General features: G+C 44.8%; 1 protein-coding gene and 1 pseudogene across 2 annotated transcripts in view; one reads left to right on the plus strand and one right to left on the minus strand.

The window, feature by feature from the left end:
* Window positions 1-4,124: 4,124 nt before the first annotated feature.
* Window positions 4,125-6,730, plus strand: LOC311115345 (uncharacterized protein; the record flags this gene model as incomplete). The annotated part of the gene is made up of 2 exons (XM_084190536.1): window positions 4,125-4,262; window positions 4,721-6,730. 2 exons carry the CDS (start codon window positions 4,125-4,127, stop codon window positions 6,728-6,730), a joined length of 2,148 nt encoding a protein of 715 aa, XP_084046662.1.
* A 1,372-nt stretch (window positions 6,731-8,102) lies between these two features.
* The window catches only part of LOC311115346 (uridine-cytidine kinase 1-like), a 35,426-nt pseudogene continuing 25,437 nt past the window's right edge, over window positions 8,103-18,091 (minus strand). Inside the window, exons 2-8 of the transcript in view lie at window positions 15,369-15,555; window positions 14,931-15,027; window positions 10,328-10,470; window positions 10,041-10,135; window positions 9,777-9,825; window positions 9,052-9,664; window positions 8,103-8,352 (exon numbers count right to left, since the gene is read on the minus strand). The product of the transcript in view is annotated as a uridine-cytidine kinase 1-like (transcript). The remainder of the gene's footprint in view (window positions 8,353-9,051; window positions 9,665-9,776; window positions 9,826-10,040; window positions 10,136-10,327; window positions 10,471-14,930; window positions 15,028-15,368; window positions 15,556-18,091) is intronic.

The raw sequence follows: 18,091 nt of genomic DNA on the forward strand, positions 1-18,091 counted from the left end.
CTGCTACACAACACAAGGTAACACAGGCTGCTGTCACACTCCACACATAAACTCAATGACAAACACACTATGGGACCATTACTTGGGCCAAAAACTTTACATGTGTTTTTATATAAGTAACTCAGTTTGGTGTAAATCATGCACTGATATCAATGGTACATTTAAGTAAGTAAGTGAGAAAAGTGAGTGTGCATAAATTAGAAATCGTCCCTACATTATGTGTTCTTTATGTATCAATTTAATGTTGCCCTCATCAATGGTCCCGTTCAGCTCAGTTGGTAGAGCATGGCGTTTGCAATGCCAGGGTTGTGGGTTCGATTCCCACAGGGGACCAGTATGAAAAAAATTAAATATGTATGCACTCACTAACTGTAAGTCGCTCTGGATAAGAGTGTCTGCTAAATGACTAAAATGGAAATGGTCGTTCCTAGTTAGGGTTCTTTCTCAGTTTTAGAATTGTGATCCGTTTCCCTCATCTTAGTTCACATGAGGGCGGAGTAGTCTACAGGTTAGCTACCAGCCCTTAGATACATGCTCCATAATCTGCAGACGGCACCACACATGGCCCCACAAGCCATGAATGTTGTCCCTTGTGACTCAGTTGGTAGAGCAATGTCAAGGTTGTGGGTTCGATTCCCATGGGGGACCAGTATGAAAGAAAAGAAGAGAACGGAAATGTATGCACTCACTACTGGAAGTCGCTCTGGATAAAAGTGTCTTCTAAAATGTTAACTTTTAAATAATTAAAACAGCCAGCCATGCCATATCTCTGTTTCTGCAGTTATGGCGAGGTATGGCATTTTCTTTGGAGATTGTTTTGGGTATTTACCAGACTCAGGGAGGGACAGGCAGCTAGCTCATGGCAGTCACACCACACAACCTCTGACTGGTCCCCTGTTCACATTCCCCTGGAGTCATCAGACAGGCTAGCCACACCACACAACCTCTGACTGGTCCCCTGTTCACGTTCTGCTGGAGTCATCAGACAGGCTAGCCACACACTGTGACACAAACTCTTTTTCTCTCCCTAATTTATACATGCAAAGGTCGCCTAGCAACTGCTACAACACCCGACCCCCACCTCACCTCCCTCTCCTATCTTACCGCCCAATATTCTGCCGTTATTTAAAGTACTTTAGTCTATTTATTTAAATCAAATCATTCCCACCTAATTAGTTAAAGTTGGTGCATATTTATATTTCAACAATAAACCGAATAATTTCAGTCTAATTGTTTAACCAGTATTTTGCAGGGTCAAACGCCACAGTTCAATCATATCAGCTCAAACGTTTCAGTTCAGTCACACTAGTCATTCATCACAACCAAGCTAAGAGTGTGCAATAATTCTAACTAGATAGCTAGCTAGCTGTATACCATTAGCTAGCTAACTTTAAGTGCCTTAAATTTATGAAAACAGACGTTCGTAAATTATTAGGCCAAAGAAAATACAAATTGTTATCACGTTTTGGTACAGGGGCGTGTCTGCTCTCAGTGCATGGGGCAACGAAAGCTAACGTTTCCGACTAACGTTACTGTTTGTTGATGTGACCTAAAATTAAAGGCGCTTCATGGTCAATCTCTGATCTGCCGTGCAGTATTTACGGTGATATGGCCTCTGCAGAAGTCAAGGCATTCATGCTTCGCGGCGCAGAGCTGATGTGAAGGAAGTTGTCAAGTTAGTGAGTTTGTGTTTACACAGGACCTTCCGCCCTCAATCATGTCAATGCGGAGCTATACGGAGCCTTCCGCATTGTTACAACACGGCGATGCCGTACAGAGCTCAATCTGGCCACCACCATTACGACGCCTCCGACCACATTTTCGGATCAAGCATAAATTGGCTCTTACTAACCCATACAGCTAGATAAGGCACGCTAGCTATTATTAGTTACCTACCTTGCCACTGGCCGTTCCTCCGCTAACACCGATCAGAAACGGCCGGTGTCTTGGCCGCTCCATCTCGAACGGTCTGATAGCAGTCATATCGGGGCAATTTGTCGAGTAACAGCACGCTTGTTTAGCTAGCTTGCTGCCTTCTTCTTCTTCTTCTATAAAGATTTATGGAAGACTACACCTATTTGTGTATTGCCGCCACCTCTGTACGGGGTCCTCTTCTTTGATATTATGGCGGTCCGCAAACAAATGCTATTGGTGCATGCCGCCACCTACTGTTTTGGCTGTATATCAGCCCAAATAATTAACAAAATAATACAAAACAAAAATCAATGCGCTCCTTTATTCAGATTCAACTGCCAACGCCCATCCCTGCAGGTTCTGGGGCCTGAGAAAAAAATAGCATCTTCGGACAGTATTCTTTGCACCGTTTGGGCAGTGAAGTCATGGAAACCCAAAAACCTTTCAGCCGATGATACTATTATGTCCAGTTTCTTGGACTTTTTGTTCGTTTGTGCAGTACAATTAATCACATGCGCGATAAACACCATAACATTCACCTTCTTCACAATCAGCATATCAGTTTCCCTCAACTGTTGAACAACACTCTGAATCTCCCCAGTCTAGGTGCTTTATAAAACAATAATCTGTTCACGTTCATACGTGTAACAACGCGAGAACACGGACAAGCACTTCCTTCAGAAAAATAATGTTTGTAAAAACGTCAAAATAAGGGTCCTCATTTTGAAACTCATGAAATAAGTGTGAAAAAAATGCTGTAATGTTGCAATAATACATTAAATTGGCCACCATGCAGTTTTTGTAATGTTCTATTGCCTAGGCCTACTGGTTCTCTGAAGCATCCTGAAGAGTTACCTTGTTGTATAATGTATACCATTTACAACTGGAATCTATATTGATATTACAATAAGGTGTGTATATTTTTTTCTTATGAATACATTTCTTTCTTGTCGTCCAATAATTTTCACTTAGCAAAAATTACTTAATATCAAGGCAAAACTGATTGTGTGGATGAACAAAGGTAATGTTTACATAGTCCTATGTACATCCCAAATGGCACCCTATAAAGTACACTATCGGCCCTGGTCAAAAGTAGTACACTATGTAGGGAATAGGGTGCAATTTTAGGACACAATCAGAGGACACCCGCTCATGTATCATGGACAGTAGCTGTGAAGTGATACACATTGTTGCAGTGTGGTTTTTACTATGTTTATGAGCTTACTACTACAAAATATACTGTATTTCAACCATAGAAGTGGGTTAATTGGTTAAGGTAATTGAAAATAGGCCTATTTGGCTCTGGTGATTTGTCTGTCAGAGTGGGTGTGGTCTCCCATGGCATCACATTACATCACAATCATGATGTCATAAATGACTGTGTTCAGATATGTTGACAGCCTAAATGGTTTGCCATAGCGTTACTGTCACATTACGGCAACACTTAAGTTCAATTCAGGGTCAAAACCATTGCTATAGTAGTCCTACTTTGTGGCACAATTTAATTGAGTTTATTTAAATAATATAATAATATTTTTAAGCCATATTGTATCTTTTTCAGGATTACAGTAATTGAGGGAACTATGGGAAAGTTCTCCTTCCCAAGGCTCATCATAAGAATGGTTAGAATCCCTTTTCTCTCACCACCCTCAGTCAAAACTCCAGCGCTTTAAAATCATCATTTTGACATTTAGGCCTATGAGCTTTTCTAAGATTGAAAATAACAAGCTTGTATAATGATAACCTCATTACTGACTGCATGTTTGTCCTCATTTTAATTTCTAGCCATGGGCAAATCGGACTGCACGGGACGATTTCTGCACAGGAACTAACGAACTCCACAGGCTCAGACCAAACCACCCTCACAACTCCTCACAACTCCCCAGCCATACTGTAAGTCCCATCTGCAGGCTAACTCTATGATCTCTAAAGTGGTCCAGACTAATAATTTATGGCCAATCAGTGTAAACTTCGTACTAACTACGGCTTGATCTAGTGTCAACATTATACCTTCTTGATATTCTATATCAACGGAAAACGATGGAAGGCACATAATAATCCAATGAGTAAAACAAAATATACCATGTTCTATTCTCAATATCCCTACTGCCCCAAAGGTGTGTAGGCAGGGCAAGGAGAACACCGATTCAACCCCGAAGAAGAGGAAAAAGAAGAGGCACAATGAGAAGGGGACACAGGTTGAACTAGGCATGCGGGAGGATATCCATGACCTTGAGCTCGCCCATTGGAGATTGGCTAAAGAGACATGGAGAACTGAGCGAGGAAACATAAGGGAGATGAAGGCGCTGTATGGAGAAATATTTAGGCTGCACAAGTTGTTGGAGGAGGTAACGAGCAGTTTTCTTAAATCAGACTTCTCAGTAGATATACTGTAGTTGCTTTGAGATGTTCCCAATCCTGATACACGGAAATTAGATCTAAATAGTTTGAATAGTGAAATAAGACAGCAATAAAAAAAAACTGCACACTGGTAGTATTCTCAGGAATGTCTGCATTCTGCACTGGTAGTATTCTCAGGAAGGTCTGCATTCTGCACTGGTAGTATTCTCAGGAAGGTCTGCATTCTGCACTGGTAGTATTCTCAGGAAGGTCTGCATTCCTAGAAGAGTTGAAAAAGAATAAATCCAAAAGTGTGGACGATCCCATTTTCCTAATAAGCTAATATACAGTAATAAAATGTTTTCTCTATAATATGTACTACCCATACACATATAATTGTTTTAAGATAGTAATAACATGGACCATCAAGCTATTAAGTAATAAAAATGTGTCTGTCATCATACAGATTGGGGTAGATAAAGGGGTGATCAAGCAGCGCTCCACCTCCTCCATTCTTTGTCCCGTCTCCCCGACACTGCCAGCTCTCCCCAGGTACAATCTCCACAGGTACCTCACCAAAAGCCAATCGGAGTGTGACCAGCATGCCGCCGCCACCCAGAAGAACCCGGCTAAGAAACACTCAATCTTTCCCCCTCTGGTCACACAGAGCTGCACCTCCCCTGACAAACGGCCTCATTCTCCGTCCAAGACGTCGCACCCACACGCTTCACACAGATTTTCTGTCCCATTCCACCTTCTGGCTCCCGGCCCTCCTGCCCAGCTGAGGCAGACCCATCCGCATGTCCACCCCAGGTCCCCATTGACTGACCAGGCAAAGGTCAAGGATAAGGTCAAGAGGTCAGAGGTTGCATCGTCTGAGGAATTGTCTGAGGAAGTTCAACGGAGAGGTGCAGAAATTGAGAATATGTATAAAGCGCAGCTGAAAGAGAGGATGGCCCAAAAGAGAAAGGAAGAGATTCTGAAGAAAAGGATAAACAACTATGACAAGAACGATGACACTGAGGCCTCCTGCTCCTCTGCAGTAGGACAATCCAAGACCCCTGCCACAGCCCCCGAGCGTCCGGCCAGCCCAGAGGCCACCACAGATGCCACGCCAGTGGTCGTCCAAGAGGACACTCAGGGGGCCACCCAGCAGGACCTAGCAGAGGTTGTGAATGTGCTCAAGAGGCAGTCATCTGACCTATACCTGCCTGACGACGTTTGTGAGGATTCACTCACGTGGAGCTCCATTTACGAGGAGCTGTGCCCACTTGCTCACAGGGTGAACTCAGAAGCTGACTACATCAAGGCGCTCTGCGACACCACTGAGAAGGCTGTGACGCCCTTGCGCTTGTCTCAGGAGGATGTGTCTCAGAGTATGAGTGAGGACACAAGTGAGGAGGGGAGTAGTGAAAGTGAGGAGAGCATGAGTGGACAACAACAGAGATGTCTACACAGGGATCCTTATGGTGAGAGGGAGAGGAAGAAGATTGATAGTCGTACAATGGAAGGGAGATATGCAACCGCAAATGCAATGTCTATGATGGCGAGCCTAGGGAAAGAAAAACTTAATGCCATGAGCTACGCAGAGAGGATTAAATATTTCAAGGACGAGGCTAAGAAAAATGAAGAGATGTTGAAGATGAAAAGTGGGAAGGAAAAAGAAAGGAAGGCGGAGAAAGACAGGGAAGAAGAGCTAAAAAAGTGGGAAAAGAGACAGAAGAAATCGGTTGAGGAGGAAAGGAAAATGACAGAAAAGATGGAAAAAAAGAAGTTAGAGGAGCAGATGAAAAGGGAGAAGGCAGAGATGAAACTAAAGATCGAACAAGAGAAAAAGAGACAAGAGCAAGAGAAAAAGAGAGAAAAAAAAGAAATGAAGAAGCAGCAGATGCAACAGAAGGCCCGTGAAAAAGAAGAGAAAAAGAGGGTGGAGAAAGAAAAAAAGAGGGAGAAAAAGAGGGCAGAGGAGTTGAAAAAGATTGAGAAACAGAGGATGGAGGAGGAGAAGAACAGGGAAAAGGAGAGAATGAAGGTGCTGGAGATGCAGCAAAAGGCACAAGAGAAAGAAGAGAAAAGGAGGAAGGAGGAGAAGAAAAGGAGATTGAAGATACAGCAGGAACAAGAGAAGGAGGAGAAGAAAAGGCAGAAAAGGATATGGGACGAGGATAAGAAGAGAGCAGAGCTTCAAAGAATAAAAGATGACGAGGCCAGGTTCAAGATGGAGATGGAGAAACTGTATGAGAGAGAAGAGCGGATTGCACAGATTGAAAGAGAAAAGAGGCGTGCGAAGTATGAGAAAAAAGGGCAGACACAGAGAGCAAAACAGGTGGTGCCATACCCGGTCACAGCGTTTACATCTTTGTGGACGGAAGAGAGGGAGCAGTGTCCAGAGACCGCTCACGCACAGTCTGCCAAGAGGAGAACAAGGAAGAAGCAGAAGAATGAGGCGGACGAGGCGTTGACAACTTTTGAGTAGATGACGAAAGAAAAGCGAGCAGACAAAGGAAGAAAGAAATGTTGTCAATGCTCTTAGGTATGTTAATAGATGTAAATAAACAAACATTTTTATATTTAAGGCAAAAAACTAACAACAAAACTGGAAAAGGAGCAAAAGGGGGGGGAATAATACAGAGCCAGGCATGAGGGTGAAGAGGAGAAAACATGAGAGGAGGAAAGGAGACCAGAGTGGTTTATCAGGAGGGAAATAGGAGATATAGAATTCAAGTTCTGATGGACAGAATCAGGACGGACCATGGGATAAAAGGTCAATGAGATTAGCAGTAAAGAAGAGCTAAGTGGATCAAAATAAAGTTATGGAAAACGCAAGGGGGGAGGGCAATACTCAGAGGCAGAAGAAGACAAGATAAACAGAGACCAATAGAAAAGAGGTGAAACCGTTTCATAAGAGTAATAGAGAGGAGATGGACATATGGGCAAATTAGCTATCCCAACTGGAACCTAGCTAATGCATTCCGAAGAGGCAGACTTCCAGTCTGAGGTAGATGAAAAGAGCAGCCATAGAAACAGATCTGTAGAAGCATCAATTGGAAAGGATGGGAGGGTTGGAGGAGGAGCACATTTGGATGACTACATTAGGTAAGTGTTTAGGATCAAAGCCTGTTCTCTGTAGACAACTGTATTAGTGTTGACAGAAGTGCATTTATGCAATGTCTTTCAACTCAAAAACTACAATTCCTGATCTCATGTGATTATTCACCTCATGTAAGTGGGCTTTCGGATGTTTATTTTTTCCTGAAACAGATTGTGGCATTTGAGGTCACTTTATCTGATGAAGCATCAATAGGAGAGGATGAAAGGGAGGGAGGGAGAGGAAAAGACAGAAGAACAGATGAGGTAAGTGCTTGGGCTTGTGATAAGAGGATGGGGGCTCCAGAACTCGGCTTCATTATTTAAAATTATAAGACAAATGTATTACTGTGAATCCCATTCGTTCAATGACTGTTTGTTGTTTTACAGGAGCACTATGTTCTGCTTCCGTGTGGATTGACAGCATTGCTTTAATGAGCTGCTGGAGGGAACAATGGAGGAAGAGGGAGAGCGTCCATTATAGGCAGTTTGCCATGGCCCTAAATGGGCTTTTGGATGTTCATTTTTCCTGCTTTATATCATACAACTTTACAATAAAAATGAATTGCAAGCATCAGCCTTTTCTGTTTGAGTGTGATCAGTGCAGTAGTTGTAGGATTGGTGTAAACCCAAATAATATTCTGACACTAGTGTTCAGTTGGTATAAAATAGTGTGATAAGAAATGACCAACATGTTATGAAAACAATATAGAGATATAAATATCAAAAGCAGTGTTGCATTTATTTAGTAATTGCTATTTCTCACTCATAGAGAATGGTGTCCTTGTTGTGATCAGTCCATCGACAAATGCATGTATGCGCATACACACACAGAGAGTTAATCATGATTTCCCTGAGTCATCAGACTCTGGTGAAGGTTTCTTTGCATCTGCATCTTGAGCAGTCTGTGTTGAATCCTTGCCGGACTTGTCTACAACAATCTCGAAGGCCGCCTCTCCTTCTACCCTCTTCACTTTCTCCCCTTTCGCTGCAAGGATTTCCTCAATGTTCCTGTAGGGAAAAAAACAAACCATGAATAAAAAAAATATATATTCAGGAATAATACTCAAGTCTTAAGGAGGCTGCATGCAAACAGAGCGAAGGAGCGTCGTATATGGTCCGTTCTAAAATCTGAGTCACACAAAAGTACCTAGAACTACCTGTGAATATTATGCTGGGTTTGCGTGAAGTGTGTAGGGCCCTTTAGTCCACACAAACGTTACAGCCTATTAATACGGTATTCACTTATGATTCACTATGACTGCAGTTCCATTTCTCTTCTGTGCATGTCACTATCAATAGGGGAAATACATTTACATTTAAGTCATTTAGCAGAGTGATTTACAGTTAGTGAGTGCATACATTTTTTTTTTCTTCTTCATACTGGCCCCCCGTGGGAATCGAACCCACAACCCTGGCATTGCAAGCGCCATGCTCTACCAACTGAGCTACAGGAGACAATACGTAGACTATTAGCTAAAGACCTGTCCATAAAGTTCCCAGCTGCGCCTGAATCGACCAGTGCCTTACACTGGGGAACTACCGTGTAATCAGGGAAGTTGACGTGGATGGTGAAATGCGCAGCAGAGGGCTCTGAACGAGTGTGTGTTTGCGCTACCTGAGGTGACGCGAGAGTGCCCTGCCTGCATAACATTGTAATACTGTGCATGCATGTAAAATGTTCACAACTACATTAACTTGGCCACCAACCTCTTTCCCTTCAGGTCAGAGAACCAACCCAAGTTGTCAGCAATAATGTGGTGTTTTTCACATCCTGGGCAGGTCACTAGGACAACACCTTTATGATAGGCTACCTTGGATATCCTCTTTGTTGACCTGGTTGAGCACACCTGCATACAGATCATTGACAGTAAAATAATGATACCGTTTATTAGAAGAGTCAGGGTGAAGAGTCAGTCTGAACTTTATAAACTATCCATATAATCTTATTCATTATCTAAAAGGCAAAACTGATCCATCAGCACTGATCCATCAGCACTCCTACTCTGAGATGGTTTGTGGATACGGGCCCTGAGTACCAGTGTTCTGATCACCTCACCAACCAAATCTTGATTGACAAATCATGCTATGCCTGTCACTGTAGAAACATGATGTGAACAAGAACTGATCTTCCATTTAAAAGTGGGGGCGACTGCTGGGCTCCCTAGGGGGAGGTTGGAGGTGGCGTTATCCAGGTCCCCCTGCTCCGAGATGGCCCGCTTGAAGCCCCGGCTGTGCCCATTCACCACTCCTCCACGGTGCCACTTACAGAGGTCCCCATTCAGGATGTCCTGGATGTGCTGCACGATGAGGTTGATGGCCACTGAGCATGAGAGGCAGATTAATAAGAGAGATGTAGGGAGGGAGGAGTGTGGAGAGAGAGGGATATGGAGAGGGTATGAGTCTGAAGGCTTCATCAGAGTGCTATAACTTACCCATGTTGTCAACTCCTCGAGGAATAATTACAGCTGCATATTTCTTGGTCTGGGGGGGAAAATAACTAATCAATCTAAATTTGGTAGCTAATGCTCTCAAAAGACTGCATTTAGAACATAATATAAATTAGTCACTGGGTGTTATATGTGTCATTATCTTTTAAATGTCCATAATTAGCCCTATTAATAATGAATGAAAGTGTCCATTATCTGTTAGTTATCATCGGTGTATGGTGAGGGTGTGTGGCTCTGCTGGACATTTACAGGCAAACAGAACTCCTCGAAGGCTGGCTTGACAAACGTGGTGTACTGGTAAAGGATCTGCTCCAGGTCTCTGCCTCTCTTCATGTCCCGCAGAACTGCAGGTCAAAACCAAAACAACAACAACCAGGTCAGGACCAAGACAACAACAACAACCAGGTCAGGACCAAGACAAATGTGACAATTCAGTATATACATCAAATATGCTAGAGAAAAGTGTGTGTATGAGTATGGAAGTGGACGTGCATGTGACAATCCCCTTGTTAGGTGTGTGTGTGTTTCAGTAGTACCTCTGCGGGACAGCCTGACATCAGAGTCAGTGTCCACAAAGAGCTTCATGTGAAACATGTCCCTCACTTCCTGAGAGTAGAATACCAGAATGCCCTCAAACAGAACCACATCAGCGGGGTACACCGTGATCCTGTCCTGCAGCCTGGAAAACACACACACATTAAGCACCAAATGTATAGTACACACAGAGGTATTCTATTGACAGACTAACTTTCACGTGAATGCATGGTGTGTGTGTGTGTGTGTGTGTGTTAATTAATCTGCAAATGCATTGACATTCATGTCTGAGGCTGCACACACCGGGACGATGAACGGCCAAAAGCAGTAGGTGCCGTGCTCTATGATTCAACACAGAATCAGAATGGCTGTCTGCGCTTAGTTTTCACAGTGGCAAATATATTTTTAAAAATATATGGCACACGACACCGGTCTGATTGACGCCTGTCTCAGTGGACTAATCCATTGGAGACCGCGGGGATGGCACACCAGTACCACCACTAGTACATTTACCGTTAATTACCATCATTTCTAATTACAATGTTTGTTTATGGTAATTTATGTTAATGCTTTTTTTCTGTTAATGCATTCAATGTATTATTATTATTACAGTCTTACCGTTGTCATTGTCGGAGTGGACGCGTTGTTTGCAGAGCGCACAACCTACGTTTATTTCTGAGTTGTTAATTTATTCATTGTCTTTTGTTTGGAGAGCGCCTGTCAATCTTGAGTAAGGACACGCACCTTGTAACACATAGAAGTAGGCCTAGGCTACCTGGCCTGCGCGCAAATGTAGGCCTATAAATGTGCCCATTTGGGGATCTGATACTATTTCTGATTTTCTTAATTCACCATCACTGTGGAGCTTCTCAAAGTAATTTTTTCTTTGCCTCATACAGCAAGTAAATGAAGTCTGTTTTTACATCCATTGAAAATGACAATAGTTCCTCAACGTAGCCTATTTCAAAATTATTTCCAGCTCTCTCCCTTTCGATAACCACACAGCATGAAAGGCAAAATAAATGTCATCCTCTGATCCAGTGGAAACGTCACAATATAGGCCTACCTGATTACTTCTTATCCCTTGCGCAAAATAGCCTACAGCTGTTGTCTGTCTGTCCGGAACTCACTGGCACAGGAAACTGAGGGCCCAAAACATTTTATACAATGTTGCAAGTTTGCTAGCACGAGCATCAGGCTGGACCAAGTTAATAGTTGATACAATGTTTTAAGTTCCTTGCAGACAGGCCATGCGTAGCCAATGGGATTTATAGTATATTTATTTTTATCAGGATATTTTCTACCTGCAGGCTGCAATTATCACACCCTGGCTCTGGGACTCATTATGTTGAGCCAGGGTGTGTTCATTTCTATGTGTGTATTTCTATGTTGGTGTTCATTCTAGTTTGTTGTATTTCTATGTTTGCCTGAGTGACTCCCAATCAGAGGCAATGAGTGTCAGCTGTTGGCTGGTTGTCTCTGATTGGGAGCCATATTTAAACTGTATGTTTTCCCTTTGTGGTTGTGGGTTTTTGTTCCGTGTTCGGTCATTGATACCGTGGACGTCACGAGTCGTGTTTTGTTTTGTATTTTGACGCTTTAACTAATTAAAGTCATGTTTGTTCATCACGCTGCGCCTTGGTCTACTCCTTACCTCGACCTTGACAGAAAAACCCACCATGCAACGACCAAGCAGCGTGTCCAGGGGCAGCCCTTGGGGTGGACATGGGAGGAAGCGCCGGGAAAGGCCCTGGCGAAAGAGGAGCAGCGTGTCCAGGAGCAGGCAGCCTGGACATGGGAGGAGATATTGGACGGTAAAGGGTCCTGGACTTGGGGGGAAAACCTGGCCGGGATGGATCGCCGGCCATGGAGTGAGACAGTGGAGAGGCGACGGAGAGAGGAGCAACGGCGTGATCAGGGTCGTCGTCGGACGGTCGTGAGGCAACCCCAGAAAATTTTTAGGGGGGGGCACACGGCATGGACGACGGGGCTGACGGAGGAGAAAAGGGGGAGGATCCAGAAGGCCACCAGGCCAGGGGTTCACCGCCCTGTACGTCCTGTGCGGATGCCTCACACAGAGTGTGTGAGGGTAGGCATTCAGCCAGGACGGGTGGTGGCCGCTCTTCACTCCAGGCCTCCTATCCGTCTCCACAGCCCGGTTCGGCCTGTCCCTGCTCCACGCACCAAGCCTACGGTGTGCGTCGCCAGCCCAGCCCGGCCTGTCCCTGCTCCACGCACCAAGCCTACGGTGTGCGTCGACAGCCCAGCCCGGCCTGTTCCTGCTCCACGCACCAAGCCTACGGTGTGCGTCGCCAGCCCAGTCCGGCCTGTCCCTGCTCCACGCACCAAGCCTACGGTGTGCGTCGCCAGCCCAGCCCGGCCTGTCCCTGCTCCACGCACCAAGCCTACGGTGTGCGTCGCCAGCCCAGTCCGGCCTGTCCCTGCTCCACGCACCAAGCCTACGGTGTGCGTCGACAGCCCAGCCCGGCCTGTTCCTGCTCCACGCACCAAGCCTACGGTGTGCGTCGCCAGCCCAGTCCGGCCTGTCCCTGCTCCACGCACCAAGCCTACGGTGTGCGTCGCCAGCCCAGTCCGGCCTGTCCCTGCTCCACGCACCAAGCCTACGGTGTGCGTCGACAGCCCGGTCCGGCCTGTTCCTGCCACCCGCACCAAGCCTACGGTGTGCGTCGCCAGCCCAGTCCGGCCTGTCCCTGCTCCACGCACCAAGCCTACGGTGTGCGTCGACAGCCCGGTCCGGCCTGTTCCTGCCACCCGCACCAAGTCTACGGTGCGCGTCGCCAGCCCGACCCGGCCTGTTCCTGCCACCCGCACCAAGTCTACGGTGCGCGTCGCCAGCCCGACCCGGCCTGGTCCTGCCACTCGCACCAAACCTACGGTGCGCGTCGCCAGCCCGGTCCGGCCTGTTCCTGCCACTCGCACTAAGCCAGGGGTGCGAGAAGTCAGCCTGGTAAGGCCCGTTCCTTCTCCACGCACCAAGCCAGGGGTGCGAGTCGTCAGCCTGGTAAGGCCCGTTCCTCCTCCACGCATCAAGCCAGGGGTGCGCGTCGTCAGCCTGGTAAGGCCCGTTCCTCCTCCACGCACCAAGCCAGGGGTGCGAGTCGACAGCCTGGTAAGGATCGCTCCTGTTAAGTCCAGTCCTGCTCCAGCCTGCGGGGCCAGACTGGACCAGGGGTACTATGGGGGGGTGTATTGGAGGGTGGTGGTCAAGGCCGGAGCCAGAACCGCCGCCGAGGAGGTATGCCCGCCCAGCCCTCCCCTGGTTTGTTTAGTTGAGGCGCGGTCGCAGTCCGCGCCTTTAGGGGGGGGTACTGTCACACCCTGGCTCTGGGACTCATTATGTTGAGCCAGGGTGTGTTCATTTCTATGTGTGTATTTCTATGTTGGTGTTCATTCTAGTTTGTTGTATTTCTATGTTTGCCTGAGTGACTCCCAATCAGAGGCAATGAGTGTCAGCTGTTGGCTGGTTGTCTCTGATTGGGAGCCATATTTAAACTGTATGTTTTCCCTTTGTGGTTGTGGGTTTTTGTTCCGTGTTCGGTCATTGATACCGTGGACGTCACGAGTCGTGTTTTGTTTTGTATTTTGACGCTTTAACTAATTAAAGTCATGTTTGTTCATCACGCTGCGCCTTGGTCTACTCCTTACCTCGACCTTGACAGCAATGTTTTTATTTGTTGGCTTTATGTAGGCTATTTTTACATAGTTGGCAATGGCAATAGAAGTTACTTTTAGATTTGTATCATTTTCAATGTTGATTAACCACAACATTGATTTTGAGTTTTGAAGACTATTATAAATTAAATGAAACTGTTCTATAAAAATGAAAATCATAACTGGCACGCACGCAGTTCAGTAGAAATGGTACGATAACTTGGCACTCCAAATGGAAAAGGTTACCGACCGCTGGCGTAGCCTATTACCGGCAACTTCAGGAGCGTAACGGCAGAATCTGCGAAGACCAGCAGTAGAGGGAGGAGGGGGGTCAGGAACAGTTTTTTTTTATTCTGGTTAGGCTATATTGATCTCTGGCTCCCTCTTTAGTCATTTGTGTGTCTTCATTTTTCATCGCAGTGCTTAAAGCATCAGACAAGCTCCGTAGCCTACATATAGTTGATTTTATTCAAACATAGGGTGTTTGGAAAAATACACGTTTTAAAAGCGATTGGTCAAAAGAACAGACGACTCTCGGGTCAACCAGGATTTTATTTAGTTGGGAACTGCCCTAGTGTGCAAAACGTTTGGTCTTTTGCCAAACGTTTTGCAACGGAAACCGTTTACTCTAGGGTCCAAACGGAAGCATACAGACTAAACGAAACGGGGAGAGACCTATCTGAATTTGTCCAAAATAAACTTGTTTTCATTGCACAAAGTTTTCAGTTTGGAGTAAATGTTTTGCAACAGACTAATGCAATGAAATCAGACTAATGAATACACCCAGTTCTTTTGGTTTTTCTTTTTCTTTAGGTCAAGGGTCATCTATCTGAGCTCTGGAATGTGGAGGGTGGGCATTTTTGATCCCGTCTGTCTGAATTCAAGAAGGGGCATTTCTGTACACTGGGTCTGGATGGAATGTTTCCTTCTCACCTGGAATGCGTGACAAAGTCATATGTCGGCACCTCCACCACACTCCCCTCCACAATATCCTTCAGGGTTTGGTACATCAACTCTTTGTCGAAAGCATCTGTAATAAACATTAAGGTTATTAACTCAATTACACTGTTCAGCCAGAACATTAGCCATTTATAATTCTAGCAAAGATTCATTAAACGCCATGATTAACTAAATCCACGTTATCTAAGTGATAAGTGACTGACTGAGAGCTTATGTTATTACAACGATTATACTTATGTTATTACAATTCATACAGGCCTGTAGTACATTTTACATTTACGTTTTAGTCATTTAGCAGACGCTCTTATCAAGAGCGACATACAGGAGCAATTCAGGGATTCTAACCAGCGACCTTTCGGTCCAATCTTTAAGCCAAACGCTCTTAACCGCTAAGCTACCTGCCACCCCCACCTGGGTGGTCAAAGTTGTAATGGCCCTTGAGTGCCTTGGCCTTCTGGTCAGGTGTCAAGACTCTGTAGAAACTATCTTGGCTGACGATAGCAACTTTCCTCTGACGATGGTCCACCTTGTTCTGGCCCAGCAACTCCATGATTTTGGCACATACTGTTGACAAAAAAACAGACAGGTTTATTATTTCCTAGATTAGCACAGTTTAGCTAAATCTATCACATAGAAAGGGGTTATGTGTATTTCAACATTTTGTGAGTTGAGTAAAGTTTTCATGAATTGTGTGTAATATACCATGTTAAAGACCTGTCACACGCAGGAAATGCATTGACATTTGGCATATTTTCAGTTTGATGATGAGGTTGGAGCAGAGAGCAGTAGCTGACACATTTCAAAATAATCTCACAGACAGAAAACAAGACACTAACGTTAGTTTAATTGATGGCTTGGTGGCAAGAGACGTCCCCATTTCATTAGCGATGTCACATTGTAATGAATACTCGGACAGAGTGGTAAGATCCAATCGCAGAATAGCGATGCTTTATTAGAGTACAGACAAGGGAATAGCTTAATCGTGGTCGGGCGGGCTGTGGTCAAAACTGGGCCAGGCATAGACAGGCAGAGGTACCAATAGAGCAGGGTTAGTCGTAGTCGAGGGCACAGGCACAGGATCAGAGGACGGTAATCACTGGGGTAGACAAGCAGAGGATTAAGCAATTCGGGGAGTCAAACAACAAGGCACAGGTCGGATACACGGGTAATCAAAAACAACAAACTCTCTCTCTCACTTCGGAACAAAACGCTTAGCAAGTCACAATGGAACAATACCTCGCGCCGACTGAGCTTCTGAGCACACCTTAAATCCTACACTAATTACTGACAGGTGTGCTCAGAACTCAGGTGAACCAGATCGAGTCTGATGACTCCCCCTCTCTGTAGATCGGGGAAGTGTCAGACTCTGTCTAGACCCTGCCAACCCCCGATCCCTTACACACATCACATCACGAGTTCTCCTATTCCTGCATGACAACTGTTAGAAATTGCGTAATTCAAATCTGGTATTGGAATAATAGAAAACATAATCAAGAGATATTCATTCCAAGCTAAATTTATTATATGCAAAATGTATGTATGATAAGTATGTTGGTTCGTATACGGGCTCACTGAAATACCACGCAGGGCAGACAGAGAACTAATCCATTGTTACAGGTTCTTCTTCAAATACTCTGACAGAGATCGTTCCCACTCTCTGCTGGCCAATCAGAGTAGAGACTGAGCGTGGTTTAGACTTACTCAGCCAATCCGTTGGCGCACGGGCTGGTCCCAACCCTTGGCGCTCCACCTGTTGCACACTGTTGCCAGGCATAAGTTTATCATAACAACCTGTGGAGTTAGCACCCAAAAGTCACCACTGTACTGTGAGTACATACGTTCAAGGATGGTTCACAGACAACAAAGAGGCAGTGTTCGTATCTGTAAGAAATACAAGTCTTATCTGTCCTTCCCCCTAACGTTCCTTACATGAATCACAGCCTGTTATGTGAAACAATTTATATCAGTATAGTACAAACCTATGCTTATCATTAATGCATTCCTTCTAAGCTATTCATCACATACAGATCCAATTATGAGAAAGCAAATCCCAACAATCCCCCTTTTCACACCCACTGGGTGTGAACCCAAAATAAGAAAACCCAAAATAAGAAATTTCAGGGAAATTTGGATTCCCCCTTTTCACACCCTCTAGGGTGTCACTCATTAAAATACAATACAAACAAAAATAATCACACTTTTATTAATAGACAATAATGATAATAAAAAGGCCTTCAGTTCTTCCATCTACACCTAACTTGTACTGAGTTGGCTACCAGCCACCCAGGAATCCTTTACCTTCACATAAGGAAAGAGAAACATTCACAATGGTTAACTTGATTAATAAAGCATAAAATACAGGATTAATAGAACACAAAACACAAGATTATTAAAACATAAAACACAAACAGGGAAGTAAATTTTGGCCCCCTTTAGACACCCTCTAGAGTGTCACTCCACCAAGCCTGGTAGGTCATATCCTTCATTCCTTAGGTCGGAGTCCGGGATTGGGCCGTATCTCACCATCTGTTGGGAAACCGCCTTCTCCATCTCCTTTTCTCACCAATCCTCAGACACAGGGAATAAGACAACATCCACAAAGAACAAGTATACCCATAGAAGCTATAACTTTACACAGAATAGTTACAACAATAGTTTTCCATTTACCAAATATGTTATCAAACCAACCGTTTAGGGAGCTATCAATACCAGTGTTCTCAGCCAGTTCGTTCGCCAGCGTGGTCACTCCCTCAAGCGCTTTGGTGCTGTATTGTTTGAGGATGAAAGCACAGCACATAGATCCAAACAGAACACAAACTCCACCCCGCTCAGCCAAAAGCATATCTAAAGCTATTCTATTCTGCCATGTCATTAAGCTAGTTGCCGCTGTCTGCTCAGCTAATCCCTTTATTGCATCACGAGTGTGGTTTATAAATCTCTGCTGGTTATAGTAAATATAATTGATCCAATCTACGTTTTTATTAATTGTTGACCACCAGAAAAGACTTGATTCAAACCCAGCTGCGATCTGATTCCTAGCTTTGAATTCTTCTGGAACCCCTCGAGGTACTCCTATCCCATCAATATATATCCTTTCATCAAAGGATCCCGGGAGGAGGTCCTACTTTCTACGT

This window comes from Coregonus lavaretus, assembly GCF_964263955.1.
Source record: "Coregonus lavaretus genome assembly, contig: HAP1_SCAFFOLD_4692, whole genome shotgun sequence".
NCBI lineage: Eukaryota > Metazoa > Chordata > Actinopteri > Salmoniformes > Salmonidae > Coregonus > Coregonus lavaretus.